This window comes from Mauremys reevesii, linkage group 2 (assembly GCF_016161935.1).
Source record: "Mauremys reevesii isolate NIE-2019 linkage group 2, ASM1616193v1, whole genome shotgun sequence".
In the NCBI taxonomy this organism is placed as follows: Eukaryota; Metazoa; Chordata; order Testudines; family Geoemydidae; genus Mauremys; species Mauremys reevesii.
The window spans coordinates 80,792,823-80,807,723 of record NC_052624.1 but is presented as its reverse complement, the minus strand read 5'-3'; the positions used below and the strand labels follow the sequence as shown (position 1 = coordinate 80,807,723).

The following is a 14,901-nucleotide window of genomic DNA, read 5'->3' as shown; positions in this document are numbered from 1 at the left end:
TTCCCCAAATGCATCTTTTTTTACCAGCTTTTGGTAGTATTTTTTTCATCTATTTACTAACTTTTTTTTCTCTCTCCTCTTGTTTCTCCCTAGGTCGAAAACTGAGAGGAAAAGCCTTTTATTTTGTTAATGGAAAAGTGTTCTGTGAAGAAGACTTTCTGGTGAGTGCATTGCTGCCCTGTGCCTCTCCCGTTGCAACTTGCATGCTGTGACTCAGAGAAACTGTAACGCAAGCAACTCACAGAATCCAACGAGTGACATTTCAGCAAAAGAACGGCAACAAGCAGCATTCACCGGGAAGGGATTGGGTTGTGTGTTCAGATATGGTGGGGAAGAGAGCATGAAAAATGGAGAGAGAGGAAACGAGCGAGGGAACAGATTTTTCTCTTCCTATCAACTTTCTCTGACTGGGCATTTCTGAGAGAGATGATCCACCCTGATGTACTGTGGACAGAGTAGGGCGAGCAGTGCTTTAAAATATTTATTAAATACGTATCTGATTTAGGTGCTCTGCAGAACACCGCCCTGAAACAACATTAAGACTTCTGCAGCTCTTTCACACGGCTGTGGAAGTGGCACACTTAGGGCCCGCTACAAAGTCTATTGACCAGACCCTTACTTTGGGTCCTGGGCTGAACTATGTGAACAGCATTGCTCTAGAAGCAGCCCCTCTGGTTGTGTATGGAGTGGTTGGTGGTCCCTATGTAGGTGCATCTGGGTGGCACAGAAATGCAGCAGTAGCCTTAGAATACAGAAATGACCTTGGACTCCAGGCAGAGAGACAGCCAGTTCTTGGAAACACAAGAAAAATCAGCACATAAAGAAAAAAAAAAGTATGAAAAATAAATTAATGAAACATTAGTTTCCAGGTGTTTAACTAAGACTTTTGGGAGGGTGATTTGTTTCATTTTGTATTTTTTGTATTTTGTATTTTTTGTTTGTGTTGTTTTGAGAGTTAGTTTGTTGGTTATTGGTTGTTAGTTAAATGTTAGTTAGCGAGTGAGTTCATTCTGCTTTCCCCCTCTTCTCCAAAGTGCCCTCTTATGGATCAACCCCAGCGATTGCTGTTGGGGAGAAGAGGAGTCAGCCTTCCATTTCTCTCTCATGTAATTTAAAAACAATAGATGTTAATAATCCAGGCATTGCAAAACGTACAGTCTAATTAAATATATTAAAAATATTTGGTGGGCTTGATGCTCATTTACACTAAAACCCTTTTTCTGCTAGTCACGCTGTGTAAGGCAGCCTTAAAGTGGATGTCCATTACATTTGGCGGCAGTGGTGTAAAAGTGGCATGAGTGTAATTGAGAATCAGGTCCATATGTTTAGTTCTTGGCAAAAATAATCCTCTGGGCCAAATTCTATTCTGAATTATGCCAGCATTAAGCTGGGACAGTCCACTGACTTCAGTGGTATTCACAACACATTTATACCAGCATAACTGAAGGTAGAATTTGGCCTTCCAAGTTTACATTTATTAACCTAGTGAGATTGTGGGCCAGATTTTCAAGTTAGGCCAGGTTCTATCTGTGTACATCTAATTTACACATACAAATCCGAGATGTACATGCATAATAAACACCCAATATTTGCGCACACATGATGATCAAATAAGCACATATGCATTGCCAGTAGATCCCTGATTTGATGTGCACATCTGGTATTTGCCCACATATGTTAAATTCAATATAAACTTAAATTAGCACCCTAGTGTTATGGGAACTTGCAGACTCTCTTAACTTTGAAAATCTGACCCTATAACTTTGAGATATTCTAATGAGGGCCTACCCAATATTTGTTCAGACTAAAGAAAAGGAAGTTTTGCTTCATTAAGGAATGCTGAGCAGAGTAAGGCAGATCACTCAAAGTCTGTCTGTTAACCAGCCTTGTAAAATATTAAGCCAATTTTTTTTCCTTGCAGTATTCAGGTTTCCAGCAGTCAGCTGACAGGTGTTTCATTTGTGGTCACTTGATAATGGACATGGTAAGTGCTTGCCTCAGAAAGAAAACAGCATTTTGAATGATGTCTCCAGGGCAAAAGAAATTCATATATAGGAACACCTCATTTGATCTGTTAGTCTAGCTGGTGTGATGACTTATGACAGCGAAAGAACCCTAATCCTTTGGCTTGTCATTGCCAGGAAGCAAAACTAGCATCCGTTCATGTTTGTTGCACAGACGTGTTTTCAGTGTCCGGTCAAACCGAACTTTGCTTTGAAGAACAGGGCATTTAAAAACACACTGACTTTGACTTTTTATGAATTCCTGTGGCAGTTTATTGATGTTCCTGTCCACACCCATTGCATGAGAGCCTGGCTCCCTGCAGCCCATTGAGTGGGGGTTCAGGTAGGGCATTGGCGTGCTGAGGGCTGGACTATAGTATCTGTTACTATGCTGGTCCTCTCTTTGCTACATTTGTGTCAGCCTGTTTCAGAAGAGCGGAAAGAGGTATTTTCTTTTGTTGGCTCTGTATTTCCTGTCCTTTAATTAGGCGGTGTCCCCATATCCTTAAGGTTGCAGACAGAGTTTAAAGGAAAAATCAGTCATTTTTCCCCTGTGACTTTTGTAACTTTGAATCTCTAAATCTAGCCCCTGCCAACTCTTCTTTCCAGCTAAATAATTCTAGTCTTTGGAATTTCTTGCTATATGTAGATCCCAGCTCTCTTCTACAGACCATTTCTATCTCTGCTAAATCATTCTTATAATTAAATTATTAAAACAGGACATAGTATTTCTGATGACACTGCACCGTTGTCTGATGTAATGTATATTATTTTCATAAGCACATAAGATTGGCTATACTGAGTCTGACCAATGGTCCATCCAGCTCAGTATCCTGTCTTCTGACAATGGTCAGTGCCAGATTCTTCAGAGAGAGTGAACAGAACAGGGCAATTTATCCAGTGATCCATCCTATGTCATCCAGTTCCAGTGTCTGGCAGTCACATATTTAGGGACACCCAGGGCATAGGGTTGCGTCCCTGACCACTTGGCTAGTCGCTGTTGATGGACCTATCCTCCATGAACTTATCTAATTTTTTTTTTAACTCAATTATACTTTTGGTTTTCACAACATCCCCTGGCAATGAGTTCCACAGGGTGACTGTGTTGTGTGAAGAAGTACTTCCTTTTGTTTGTTTTAAACCTGCTGCCTATTAATTTCATTGGGTGACATCTGGTTCTTGGGTTATGTGAAGGGGTAAATAACATTCCCTATTCACTTTCTCCATACCAGTTGTAATTTTATAGACCTCTATTTTATCCCCTCTTAGTCATCTCTTTTCTAAGATGAACTGCCCCAGTCTCTTTAATCTCTCTTCATATGGAAGTGGTTCCATACCCCTAATCATTTTTGTTGCCCTTCTCTGTACTTTTTCCAATTCCAAAATAGGCTTTTTGAGATGGGGCGACCAGAACTGTACTCGCTATTCCAGGTGTGGACGCACCATGGATTTATAGAGTGGCATTATATTTTCTATCCCTTTCATAATAGTACCTAACATTTTATTAGCTATTTTGGCTACATTGAGCAGATGTTTTCAGAGAACTATCCACAATGACTCCAAGATCTCTCTTGAGTAGTAACAGATAATTTAGACCCCATCATTTTGTATGTATAATTGCGATTATGTTTTCCAGTGTGCATTACTTTGCATTTATCAACACTGAATTTCATCTGCCATTTTGTTGCCCCGTTACCCAGTTTTGTGAGGTCCCTTTGTAACTCTTCATAGCCTGCTTTAGACCAGGGGCAGCTCTAGGTATTTTGCTGCCCCAAGCACGGCAGGCAGGCTGCCTTCAGTGGCTTGCCTGCGGGAGGTCCCCGGTTCTGCAGATTTGGCGGCTTGCCTGCAGGCGGTCCGCCGAAGCCGTGGGACCAGCGGACCCTCTGCAGGCATGCCACTAAAGGCAACCTGCCTGCCGCCCTCGCAGCGACCGGCAGAGCGCCCCCCGTGGCTTGCCACCCCAGGCCACGCACTCGGCATGCTGGTGCCTGGAGCCACCCCTGCTTTAGACTTAACTATCTTGAGTAATTTTATATCATCTGCAATCTTTGCCATCTTTGGGGTTTACCCCTATCTCCATGAATATGTTGAACAGAACTGGTCCCAGTACAGATTCTTTGGAGGGGGGACTCTGCTATTTACTTTTCTCCACTAAAAAACTTAGCCATTTATTCCTACCCTTTGTTTCCTTTCTTTTAACCAGTTACTGATCCATGAAAGGACCTTCCCCTTACCACATAACTGCTTAGTTGGCTTAAGAGCCTTTGGTGAGGGATCTTGTCAAAAGCGTTCTAAAATTCCAAGTACACTATTTCCCTTGTCCACAAGTTTGACACCCTTAAAGAATTCTAATAGATTGGTGAGGATTTCCCTTTACAAAAGCCACGTTAACCCTTCCCCAACGTAGAGTTCATCTCTGTGTTTGACAGTTCTGTTTTTTATTATCGTTTCAACCAAATTGCCTGGTACGGAAGTTAGGCTCACTGGCCTGTAATTGCCAGGATTGCCTCTGGAGCCCGTTTTTAAAAATTGGCATTACATTAGCTATTCTCCAGTCATCTGGTACAAAGGCTGATTTAAGCAATAGGTTACATACCACAGTTGTAGTTCTGCAGTTTCACATTTGAGTTCCTTCAGAACTCTTGGGTGAATATCACCTGGTGACTTATTGCTGTTTAATTTATTAATTTGTTCAAAATCTCTTCTATTTATGCATCAGTGTGGAGCAGTACTTCAGATTTTGTCCGCTAAAAAAGATAACTCTGATGTGGATATCTTCCTCACATCCTTTGCAGTGAAGACCGATGTGAAGAATTCATTTAGCTTCTCCACAATGGCCTTGTCTTCCTTAAGTGCTCCTTTAGTATCTCAATCGTCCAGTGGCCCCACTGATTGTTTGGAAGGCTTCCTGTTTCTGATGTACTTAAAAAAATTCTGTTTAGTTTTTGTGTTTTTTGGTAGTTGCTCTTCAAATTCTTTTTTGGCCTACCTAATTGTACTTGATTTGCCAGAGTTTATGTTCCTTTCTATTTTCCTCAGCAGGATATGATTTCCAATTTTTAAAAGTATTTTTTTCCCCTGTAAACACCTCTTTTACTCTGTTTATCCATGATGGCATTTTTTGACCCTCTTATTGGTTGTATTTTTTTTTAATTTGGGTTATACATTTAATTTGAGCCTTTCTTATGGTATTCTTTAAAAGTTGCCATGCCACATGCAGGCATTTCACTCTTGTGACTATTTCTTTTAATTTCTGTTTAACTAGCTTCTTCATTTTTCTGTAGTTCCCCTTTTTGAAGTTAAATACTACTGTGGGGGGTTTCTTTCCCCCTACAAAGATATTAAATTGAATTACATTATGGTCGCTGTTACTCAACGGTTCAGCTATATTCACCTCTTGGATCAGATCCTGTGTACCGCTTAAGACAAAATCAGGAATTGCCTCTCCCCTTGTGGGTTCCAGGTCTAGCTGCTCCAAGAAACAGTCATTAATGGTGTTTAGAAATTTTATTTCTGCAGCTCATCCTGAGGTGATGTGTACCTTGTGACTATGAGGATAGTTGAAATTCCCCATTATTATTGGCTTTTCTGTTTTTTTAGCCTCTCTAATGTCCCTTAGCATTTCACAGTCACCATCACCATTCTGCCCAGGTGGTCAGTAGTATGCTCCTACTGCTATACTCTCATCTTTTAATGCCTGTCCCTGAGCTCTCTTCTGTCTCTGGTTTATTGCAGATCCTGCAGGCTCTAGGGAAATCATACCATCCAGGCTGCTTCCGTTGTGTGATCTGTAATGAATGTCTGGATGGAGTGCCATTCACTGTAGACACTGAGAACAAAATCTACTGTGTCAGAGATTACCACAAGTAAGAACAAAGTAAACAGCTAAGTAAACCTAGTCGAAACCCCACTAATTCAACCTTCAAAATAGTGTGGGTGTATGGACTAGTGGAATGAGCATGGGACTGGGTGCTAGGAACTCCTGACCTCTTCCTTTCCTTCTGCCACTGACTTCCTCTGTGGCCTTGGGTAAGTCACTTAACACCATCTGCAAAATTGATGTAATATTCACCTATCTCTCAGGGGAAATGTATGGTTCAGTTAGTTAATGTTTGTAAAGGAATAAGAACTAAATCAGCCCTGAAGTACTGGTAAATCCCTTTGAAGCCAATGGGAACTGCACTTTGTTACACCATGGGCTGACTCTGGCTTGTAAGAACCAGATATGATTAGGATGTTAGTGCTGAACGTGTGTGTGTGTGTGTGGTGATGGGTTTTTTTGGGAGGTGGGGGTTAGTGTCCACCTTTTTATATGGTTAGTCAATTAAACAAATGATGTATCATTTTAAAAAAATCGACTTGCAAATCACTAGTAATATACTATCTAGGGAGATTAAAGGGCCACTGTCATAGGTAATATTAGACCTACCAGTTGACATACACTTTGAGCCATTCACTTACTCCATTCTGGTGCCTGAGTCCTCTTATGATCAAGGGGGGTATTGAAATATACAGTAATCCTGCTCTCGGGTGCTTCATAGAATTGTCTTATGTTGTACTTGTGCTAAAGTTTTACTTTCTTGTAGATGTAACTACTACGATAAAGTAATGCACACTCTCCCTTGCACTTGAAATTATTTGAACCCACCCAAAATGCTATTCAAGCTTGATCCTGCCCCACTGCAATAAAATCGGGCCCCAGGTCTTTTAATATGTCTGTGCATGGATTATTCCTACGTCTAATTTTCCCTGTCCCCACTTCCACCTCTCTGAGTAGCCATTTTAAACAGTTGCCGCTTTTTTTGTTTTTAGACAGATAATGCAATGCTATCCTAGTCCTACTTCCTAGTCCTTATTTAAGTGGGGTTCACTGTTCTTTCAAGAACTTCTTCAACCTGAAATCTACCCCTGAATGGCTGAATAATCTGCAGTAAACAGTACTTGTAGATGAAAAAATAAATCCTAGAGCCAGACCATGAAATTTTTAAACATCCGGATCGCTTTTAAACAGAAAGCAATTTCCTACCTTAACAATAGAAGAGCTGGCACTCTACTATTACAGTGTATGGCTTGTATGACCTAGTGATAGAAACTGCTCTGTTCTTCTTCGAGTGCTTGTTCACGTCAATTCCAGTCAGGTGAGTGCGTGCCGCGTGCATGGACTTCGGAAAGTTTTTCCTTAGCAGCTCCCATCGGGTCGGCTGTGGAGCCCCCTGGAGTGGCACCTTCCTGGCGCTGGATGTATGATCCTGCCGACCCGACCCCCCTTCGGTTCGTTCTTACCATCTGTGACGTCTGTTGGAACAGTGCCCACTTGCTCAGCAGGTGCTCCCTTAGTGTTCTCCTGTTAGTCATTTGAGTTTCAAGTTAGTGTTATAGTTAATTTAGTTCATAGTTGTATAGATAGTTTAGATAGTAGGTTGGGAGCAGGGTGTCTCTCTCACTCACTCACACACCCACCCACCCTTGGGTTCTGGGGCATGCCACGAGCCCAAGGCTTTAAGCCCTGAAGTGCTTGCAATAAGCCTGTGCCCATCAGTGACCCCTACAACTCTTGCTTAAAGTGTCTGGGAGAGACGCACCAAACAGAGGTGCAAAATCTGCAGGGCTTTTCAGCCAAGAACCAAGAAGGAGCATGATTTCCACCTAAAACAACTTTTAATGAAATCCACTTTCCACCCACAGCCAGCTGCGGACTGCAGATTTGGCACCAAGCGTGTCCGTACGGAGTGCTCAGGCATCTGTATGCGACACAGCACCAAGGAAGGACTCTAGCGCAAGAGACCCTCCGTACCGGCGCTCCCTGGCACCGCAGCCAGGAATAGCGGCCCGGCACTGCTCGACTTCCGCGGTGCCGCACAAGTGACTCAAGAAGGCTGAAAGGGGCTCTCACTGGCCCCAAAAACTGCAGGACTGTCAGGGGATGCACGGGTGCACCCCAGAAATGACCCAGTGCAAAGTGTGCACGATTCGGTGCCGTTGACTTCAGTGCCCCAGAGGGACCGTTGAGTCCGGCACGTAGCGACCCTCTGGCAGAGCAGTGTGAGGTGGAGGTGTTAGAGCCACCCTCTACCCCGGACACTTTTGAAGCTGTGCCAGAGACCTGATGGAGATGACAGCTGCACAGCTCCCAGTTCTCAGGGACAAGCCTCTGGTGCCGATAAACCAGTACTGTCTAGAGGCAAGCCTGCTATGATGCGGCACTCACAGTCCATGGCTTGGCACCATACCCAGCACTGCTCTCGGTCGCCTTTGCCGTGGCACCGCTCCCTGGCACCGAGCCCCACGACAGCACCTACGGCACGGTGACGCGATGCTCCCTCTTCCCGGCACTGATCCCTGGTGCCAACAGAGGACCGGCACCAACCCACGGCACTGGTCCTTCGTCCTCAATCGCCAGAACCGGACACTCATTACTGGTCTCCATCGCCAGATCTCAGGCACCAGCCCCAGTGAGGTCATCATGGCACCAGTTGTTGGTGCATGGTCCCTCGGCGCAGCCATGGTCAATGTGACCAGGTTCCGCTTCCTCAGAGTCTGATACCAACTTGTTCTACTCGAGGCACAGTCGACATAGGTCTGAGAGGCAGCAAAGGAGGGCGTCGCTGACCTGGCAACCGTATTGGCAGCTGCTGGCACAATGGCCCTTTTGGACCTCCTGGGCTTACCCCCAGACCCAGGACACCTCTTCAAGGGGGTCAAAATCGGTAGCCTCAGAACACTGGCCACCCCACTCTCCCAGGGACAGGCCTTCGCCTCGGGGATCCGAGGCCACTCTGTTCCAGCTGCCCCTTCAAACTCCAGTTGCGGCCGAGGCAACTCCAACACAGGACCAGCTGCAGAGTCAGGCTACAGGGGCATGCACTGACCAAGAGGTCAGGGAGTTGGAGGGGCAGGAGGACCCGGTACCTCCTCTGGCCACCTTGTCTTCTTCCCCTGATGAAGCTGTGGCAGGGGTGTGAGCTTTGGGCCCTCCTCCAATTGACCATAGGGCACATCCTGCACTTACATAGTCCGGAATGCCAGGCTGAGGCTCAGGCCACTCCAAGCGTGGCTCGCTTTGGCCTGTCACCTGGGGCGTGACAGGCTGGACTCAGCAGTGATGGTGCCACGGCAAGTAATCGAGTCCCTCCATTGATGGCTCGACCCTCGGATGGTGTGCACAGGAGTTCCCCTCAACAGCCCTCCTTGTCCTTGGTAACGGACATGTCAGCACTGGGCTGGGGGGCACATCTGGGAGATCTCCGAACACAGGGCCCATGGTCAGAGAACAAGCTCTTACTCCATATCAGTATCAGGGAGCTCAGAGCGGTGCGACTGGCATGCCAAACTTTCCAGTCTCTATTGCAAGGCCAATGCATGGCAGTGATGACAGACAACACCACAGCCATGTTTTACATCAACAAGCAGGGTGGAGCCTAGTCCTCTCCTCTATGCTGGGAAGCCCTCCAGCTATGGGAGTTCTGCATAGCCCAGTCCCTTCACCTGGAGGCGTCCTATCTCCCAGGCATGCAGAACAAAGTAGCGGACCACTTCAGCAGGTCATTCTGCAATGACGAGTGGTCCAGATGTCATACACTCCATCTTCCAAAGGTGGGGATTTCCCCAACTCGATTTGTTTGCCATCCAGAGCAACAGAAAGTGCCCAACGTTCTTCTTCTTCCAGAAACACAGTCCGGGTTTGATCTCGGACACGTTCCTGCTGCTCTGGGGAGACCGCCTCATGTATGCCTTTCCACCGGTCCCACTCATACACAAGGTGCTGCTCAAGATCTGCAGAGACAAGGCAAAGGTAATCCTGCTGGCCCCGGCGTGGCCTCGTCAACATTGGTACACCATGCTTCTGGAGCTGTCAGTGGACAGCATGATAGTATTACAGCTCTATCCCAATCTGATATCACAGGACCACGGTCGCCTTCGCCACCCGGACCTCCAGTCCCTCCATCTTATGGCCTGGAAGCTTTATGGTTAAACCCGATGGAGCTCCTGTGCTCGGGACCATTGAGGGAGGCCCTACTAGGCAGCAGGAAATCATCCACCAAGGTCACTTATTTAGCTAAGTGGAAGAGGTTCACTTGCTGGTGTGCCCAGAATTACACACCTCCACTCCAGGTGCCTGTACCACTCATCCTGGAGTTTCTCCTACACCTGAAACAACGAGGCTTGGCAGCACCATCAGTTAAGGTACACCTTGCTGCTATCTCAGCCTTCCATCTGGGAGCATCTGGATGTTCCGTATTCGCCAACCGCATGGTAGGGCGTTTCCTCAAGGGCCTGGACAGGTTATATCTGTTATGAGTTGGCCAAGGTCCCACCCTCTGCTATTATGGCACATTCTACAAGGGAACAAACCTCATCAGCTGTTTTCCTGGCCCAGGTCCTGATGCAGGAGATCTGCAGAGCAGCAAGTTGGTCGTTGGTACATACGTTTACCATTCACTATGCTATCACCCAGCACGCCAGAGATGATGCGGCATTCAGCAGAGCAACGCTCCAATCAGCGATTCTTTGACTCTGATCCCACCTCCGGGGTAGGGCTTGGGAGTCACCTGATTGGAATTGATGTGAACAAGCACTTGAAGAAGAAAAAACAGTTACTCACCTTCTTGTAACTGTTGTTCTTCAAGATATGTTCATGTCCATTCCAATACCCACCCTTCTTCCCCTCTGTCGGAGTAGCCGGCAAGAAGAAACTGAAGGGGGTTCATGTCAGCAGGGTCGTATATCCAGCGTCATGAAGGCACCACTCAAGGGGACTCCACAACCAACCCGACAGGAGCTGCTAAGGGAAAAACTTTCTGATGTCCATGCACATAGCGCGTGCACACCTGATTGGAATGGACATAAACAACATATCTCAAAGAACAACAGTTACGAGAAGGTGAGTAACCGTTTTATCTGAGGGTCTGCAGCTACCAGCTTGGTATGGCTCCTTCTGAGAATAACTAGCCATGCTCACCACTCCTAAAAGTTTTCAGTTTTGAAAAACATGTCTAAACAGGTGCCCTTCCCTTCTAGAGAAAACAAAGTACTGAGAGTTGGCCTCAGAAATAGGTTCTCAAAAGTGTTTATTCCAAAATGGCAGCTCCTCAGATCAGAGCAGTTTCTGTCAGTCACACCAGGATATAACTGGCATAAATGACATTTTTTAATGGATCATGTACAATATTTATTGATAAATTCCATGATCTGGATGCTCCATGCCTGGATGTATAAAAAATGTGTTGACTGGCCCTGGGATTTACTACTTCCTTCATAAGTAATATTTTCTGCAGATTGTGCAGCCATTCGAGCCAATATGAGGGCTATATGGTGGTATCCAGTTTGTTTACAAAATGAACTAACAAATACTTGGAATGAAAAGCTCTTCACACAACTATCCTTGCAGATAAAGTGAAAAACCACCTACTGCAGATTACCTCTTAGTCAGAACATACAAGTCTCTTTCATACAGATGGTATATGTGTAACTGTAATTTCTCATTGCTCTTGTAGAGTTTTAGCTCCAAAATGTGCAGCATGTGGACATCCCATTCTGCCGACTGAGGTAAGAACCTTTTTTGCTATTGCTTACAATTCTTACTCCACTGCTTTCCTGGGGACCCCTTGGATCATGCCATTTTTTTCCTTCATGCTTGACTCTCTGTCAGACTTAATGTTTTCCTGGCTCACAAGAGCTGTACGTTGTTTCCTCCAGAGTATTGCCTTCACAGCAATCTCAGCCTCTGTTGGCCCAAGGTTAAAGTGAAGTGTCTGAGACTCAGTAGTTCCTTTGCTTGATAGTTCAGTTTGCTACCACTGGGTTAATCTGCTCTTTTCACCTTCTGTGATATTTCATCGCTGTTACTGTTAGGTCAAACTAACTTGTCCCTTAGTCAATACCAAGTTGCTGATTTTGAAGAGTGTTCCATGTATGAGGGAGTGCCCTCGACTAGAATTGAGTTCTTATTCATCATCATCTTGTTAATTTGGTGTCTTTTGGTAGAACCAGTTAAAAATGCTGACACTTTCTCAGAAATGTGAAATATTGGAGGATTTCACATACTCCTTGCTGTATCCATTTGGGATTGACTTGTCCAGCAGAAATCTTTCTTTTAGTCTCTGATATTCAGTTTTCCAGTAGAAATGATGCCTACAGTAGATTGATGACGAAGCTTTGCTGAAAGCAGATCTGCAGATGGCAGGCTTTATTTGAGGTTTTCTACCAGTGGCCCACATGCATTTGTTCAATATCCACATTGCTGCAGGAAGAAATTCACAGAACCCATGTGTCCCATCCTCCTTTACCTGCCATCTGTTTAATATATTATTTGCTTTAATATTTGCAGGGGTCCGATGAGACAATTCGGGTTGTGTCCATGGACAAGGATTACCACGTGGAATGTTATCACTGTGAGGTGGGTCAACAGCTTTCTAAGGGCAAAGTGAAAAAATACTATTTTAAAAAAAAACAAAATACGCAGGTATCTTGGGAACTCAGCTGATCAGCAACTGCAATCTCATGTTGTTAAGTTCCTACAGCAGTTATTAACTGTTGAAAAATGTCCAACATAATATGTCTAGGGACTTCAATGGAATAAAACAGTGGTGAATCCAGCCTAGAGTTTTTAAGAAAAATGCTAGTGTATTTAAGATGTATAGGGACATAACTCACCATCAGATCTAAGTAATAAAGAAAAACTACTAAACCAGACTAACCTTACTGTGCTGGAGATTGAATCTTACAGATGCTTATGATGGATACTTTCCTGCCCATGAGAAATCTAGGTACTAGGGGATTATTTTGAAAGAGCTGTCAATAGTTTAAGTGCTCATGTCCTTATCAGGGAATTGATCTCCTTTAAATACTGGTGTCAGGTACTAGCTGGTTCTTGCAGCAGAAAGCAAATATACATTTTAATAGCCACTCTGGTCTTTTTGTAGGATTGTGGGATGGAACTCAATGATGAAGATGGACATCGCTGTTATCCGCTAGATGAACATTTGCTTTGTCACTCCTGTCACCTGAAGCATATAGAGAAAGGCACAACTCCAGCAGCTGTGTACCAGCATCACTACTAGTCAGTACTGCTAATTCCAAGAATTAGCCTGTCAGAAGACTTGTTACAGTACACATTTTTCCCCAGTTGATTTCCAGTATGCATTTTCCCCAATCAGTAGTTTACAGTAAGAGGATACAGAGACATTAGCTAGATTTTTTTTCAAGGTTTGTATGTATGTGAGCTCCACTCGTATCACAAATACGTGTATTTGAACATGTAATGTTTTCCAGGCTGGTCGATTTATTTTCCCGTGCCTTTTTTCTGATCTCAAGAGCTCTGTACTTTCACTTGGGAAGATATTTTCAGTAGAAGTACAACCATCTATCACATCAGTGAGTTCATATCATGTCATGCACAATTAATAAGCCACAGACCTCTCTACCTGCCTGCTGAGAACATTTCTTCAGTCTGTGAAGTGGTTTCTGACAAGCATGTTTCATCAAATCCCCCAAGGATATCAGCTTATTAATACTGATTCTTAGACTCTTTATAATTCTTTAGAAAAAGGGCTCTGTGCACAAAAGCACATTCAGACCTTTCAGTTTGTTCCCAGAACTCCGATGCCAGCCTGGCTGTGAAATGGTTGTGATGCAGAATAGCAATCTGAGCACAAACCAGGCATCTCACTTGGCTGCTGAATGTCCACATCCCAACAGGTTGTTTTTTTTTTAAACTGGAGCAAGATATACAAAGCCATCTTGGCAAATATGGTCACCTGTGCTGCTGCTTGTGCATTAGCATGGTACACTAGGATGACTTTATACAACAGTCTGAGCAGCAAATTACATTTGAAAATATCTGGATGCTGAAAATATGTACGTGAGGGCAATCTAGCTCCCATTATCTCTTGCAAAAGTCACTTTAGAAAAGAGCTCTGTGCACACAGACACTTCCTAAGCTTTTCATTTTGTCCATGGAGCTCAGACATCAACACTGCTGTGAAAAAGGTGTGAGTCAGGAGGGCTCTGTACTCACTTCTACAGTGTTTATCCAGCTCAGACCTATTTCATAATTATGCCTATTTAGAGTTCTGGGAACAGATTCAAGAGCATGATGAAGGCTTTATGTTTGCACAGATTTAGAGCCTAACTTTGCAACCATCACTTGTGAGTAAGCCCGTTGACACACATGGATTTGCTCACGTGAATAAGGATTACTTACGTGAACAGGGCTTGCAGGATTAGATCCTTATTTTTTTGTTCTGTTCAGAAAGTAAAAATGGCAGATGTTTTTCCTTTTTAAACACCCATGCCTTTTAATCAAAGAAATTGCCTCCCAATGGGTGCACAGCTATGTGTGTGTTAAATATGTGATGGGTATTATTTGCAGTACACATACTGTGCGTACTAAAACTTTGCAGAAACTGGTATACAGGTACATTTTTTTTATTTAAAAAAACAGCTGTTTCGTGTCTGTGAACGGACATCCCCAACGTATCCTAAGTGTATTGAAGACTAATTAAATACTAACAATCCTTTTGCATCAGAGCTAAGCTATTTATTCAACCCTGTGTGATAGTATGGTGTACGGTTTCCTCCAAGATCCACCATGAAACAGTGCTGACTGAATTAGCTAACCAGTGGTAACTACATTCCAGGAATGAGCCAGAGCAAAGTAATAATACTCTTCAACCAAACATCTCTTCCAGTAACAACTTTCTGTTGCTAGCTAATTGCTTGAAGTTAAAAAATATAGGGCCAGATTCTGCCACTTTTACTCCCATTGAATAGTATTTTGCTCCAGGAGTAGTCCTACTGAAATGAATGGAGGAATAAAGTATTACTCAGCTAACGGTGGCAGAATCTGGCTCATGTTTGATGATATTCTAATATATACATGTCTCCCGCTCCTGCC

The 14,901-nt window shown here is 44.1% G+C and overlaps 1 protein-coding gene across 2 annotated transcripts in view; it reads left to right on the top strand.

Moving 5' to 3' along the window:
- Positions 1-14,534, top strand: part of LIMD1 (LIM domain containing 1) — a 53,289-nt gene extending 38,755 nt beyond the window's left edge. For both annotated transcript variants that reach the window (XM_039523462.1, XM_039523463.1), the window contains exons 4-9: positions 94-161; positions 1,922-1,984; positions 5,742-5,872; positions 11,501-11,552; positions 12,334-12,402; positions 12,929-14,534. In XM_039523462.1, coding sequence (XP_039379396.1) covers positions 94-161; positions 1,922-1,984; positions 5,742-5,872; positions 11,501-11,552; positions 12,334-12,402; positions 12,929-13,066 — 521 coding nt within the window. In that variant the 3' untranslated portion in view covers positions 13,067-14,534. The remainder of the gene's footprint in view (positions 1-93; positions 162-1,921; positions 1,985-5,741; positions 5,873-11,500; positions 11,553-12,333; positions 12,403-12,928) is intronic.
- The last annotated feature ends 367 nt before the right edge of the window (positions 14,535-14,901 follow it).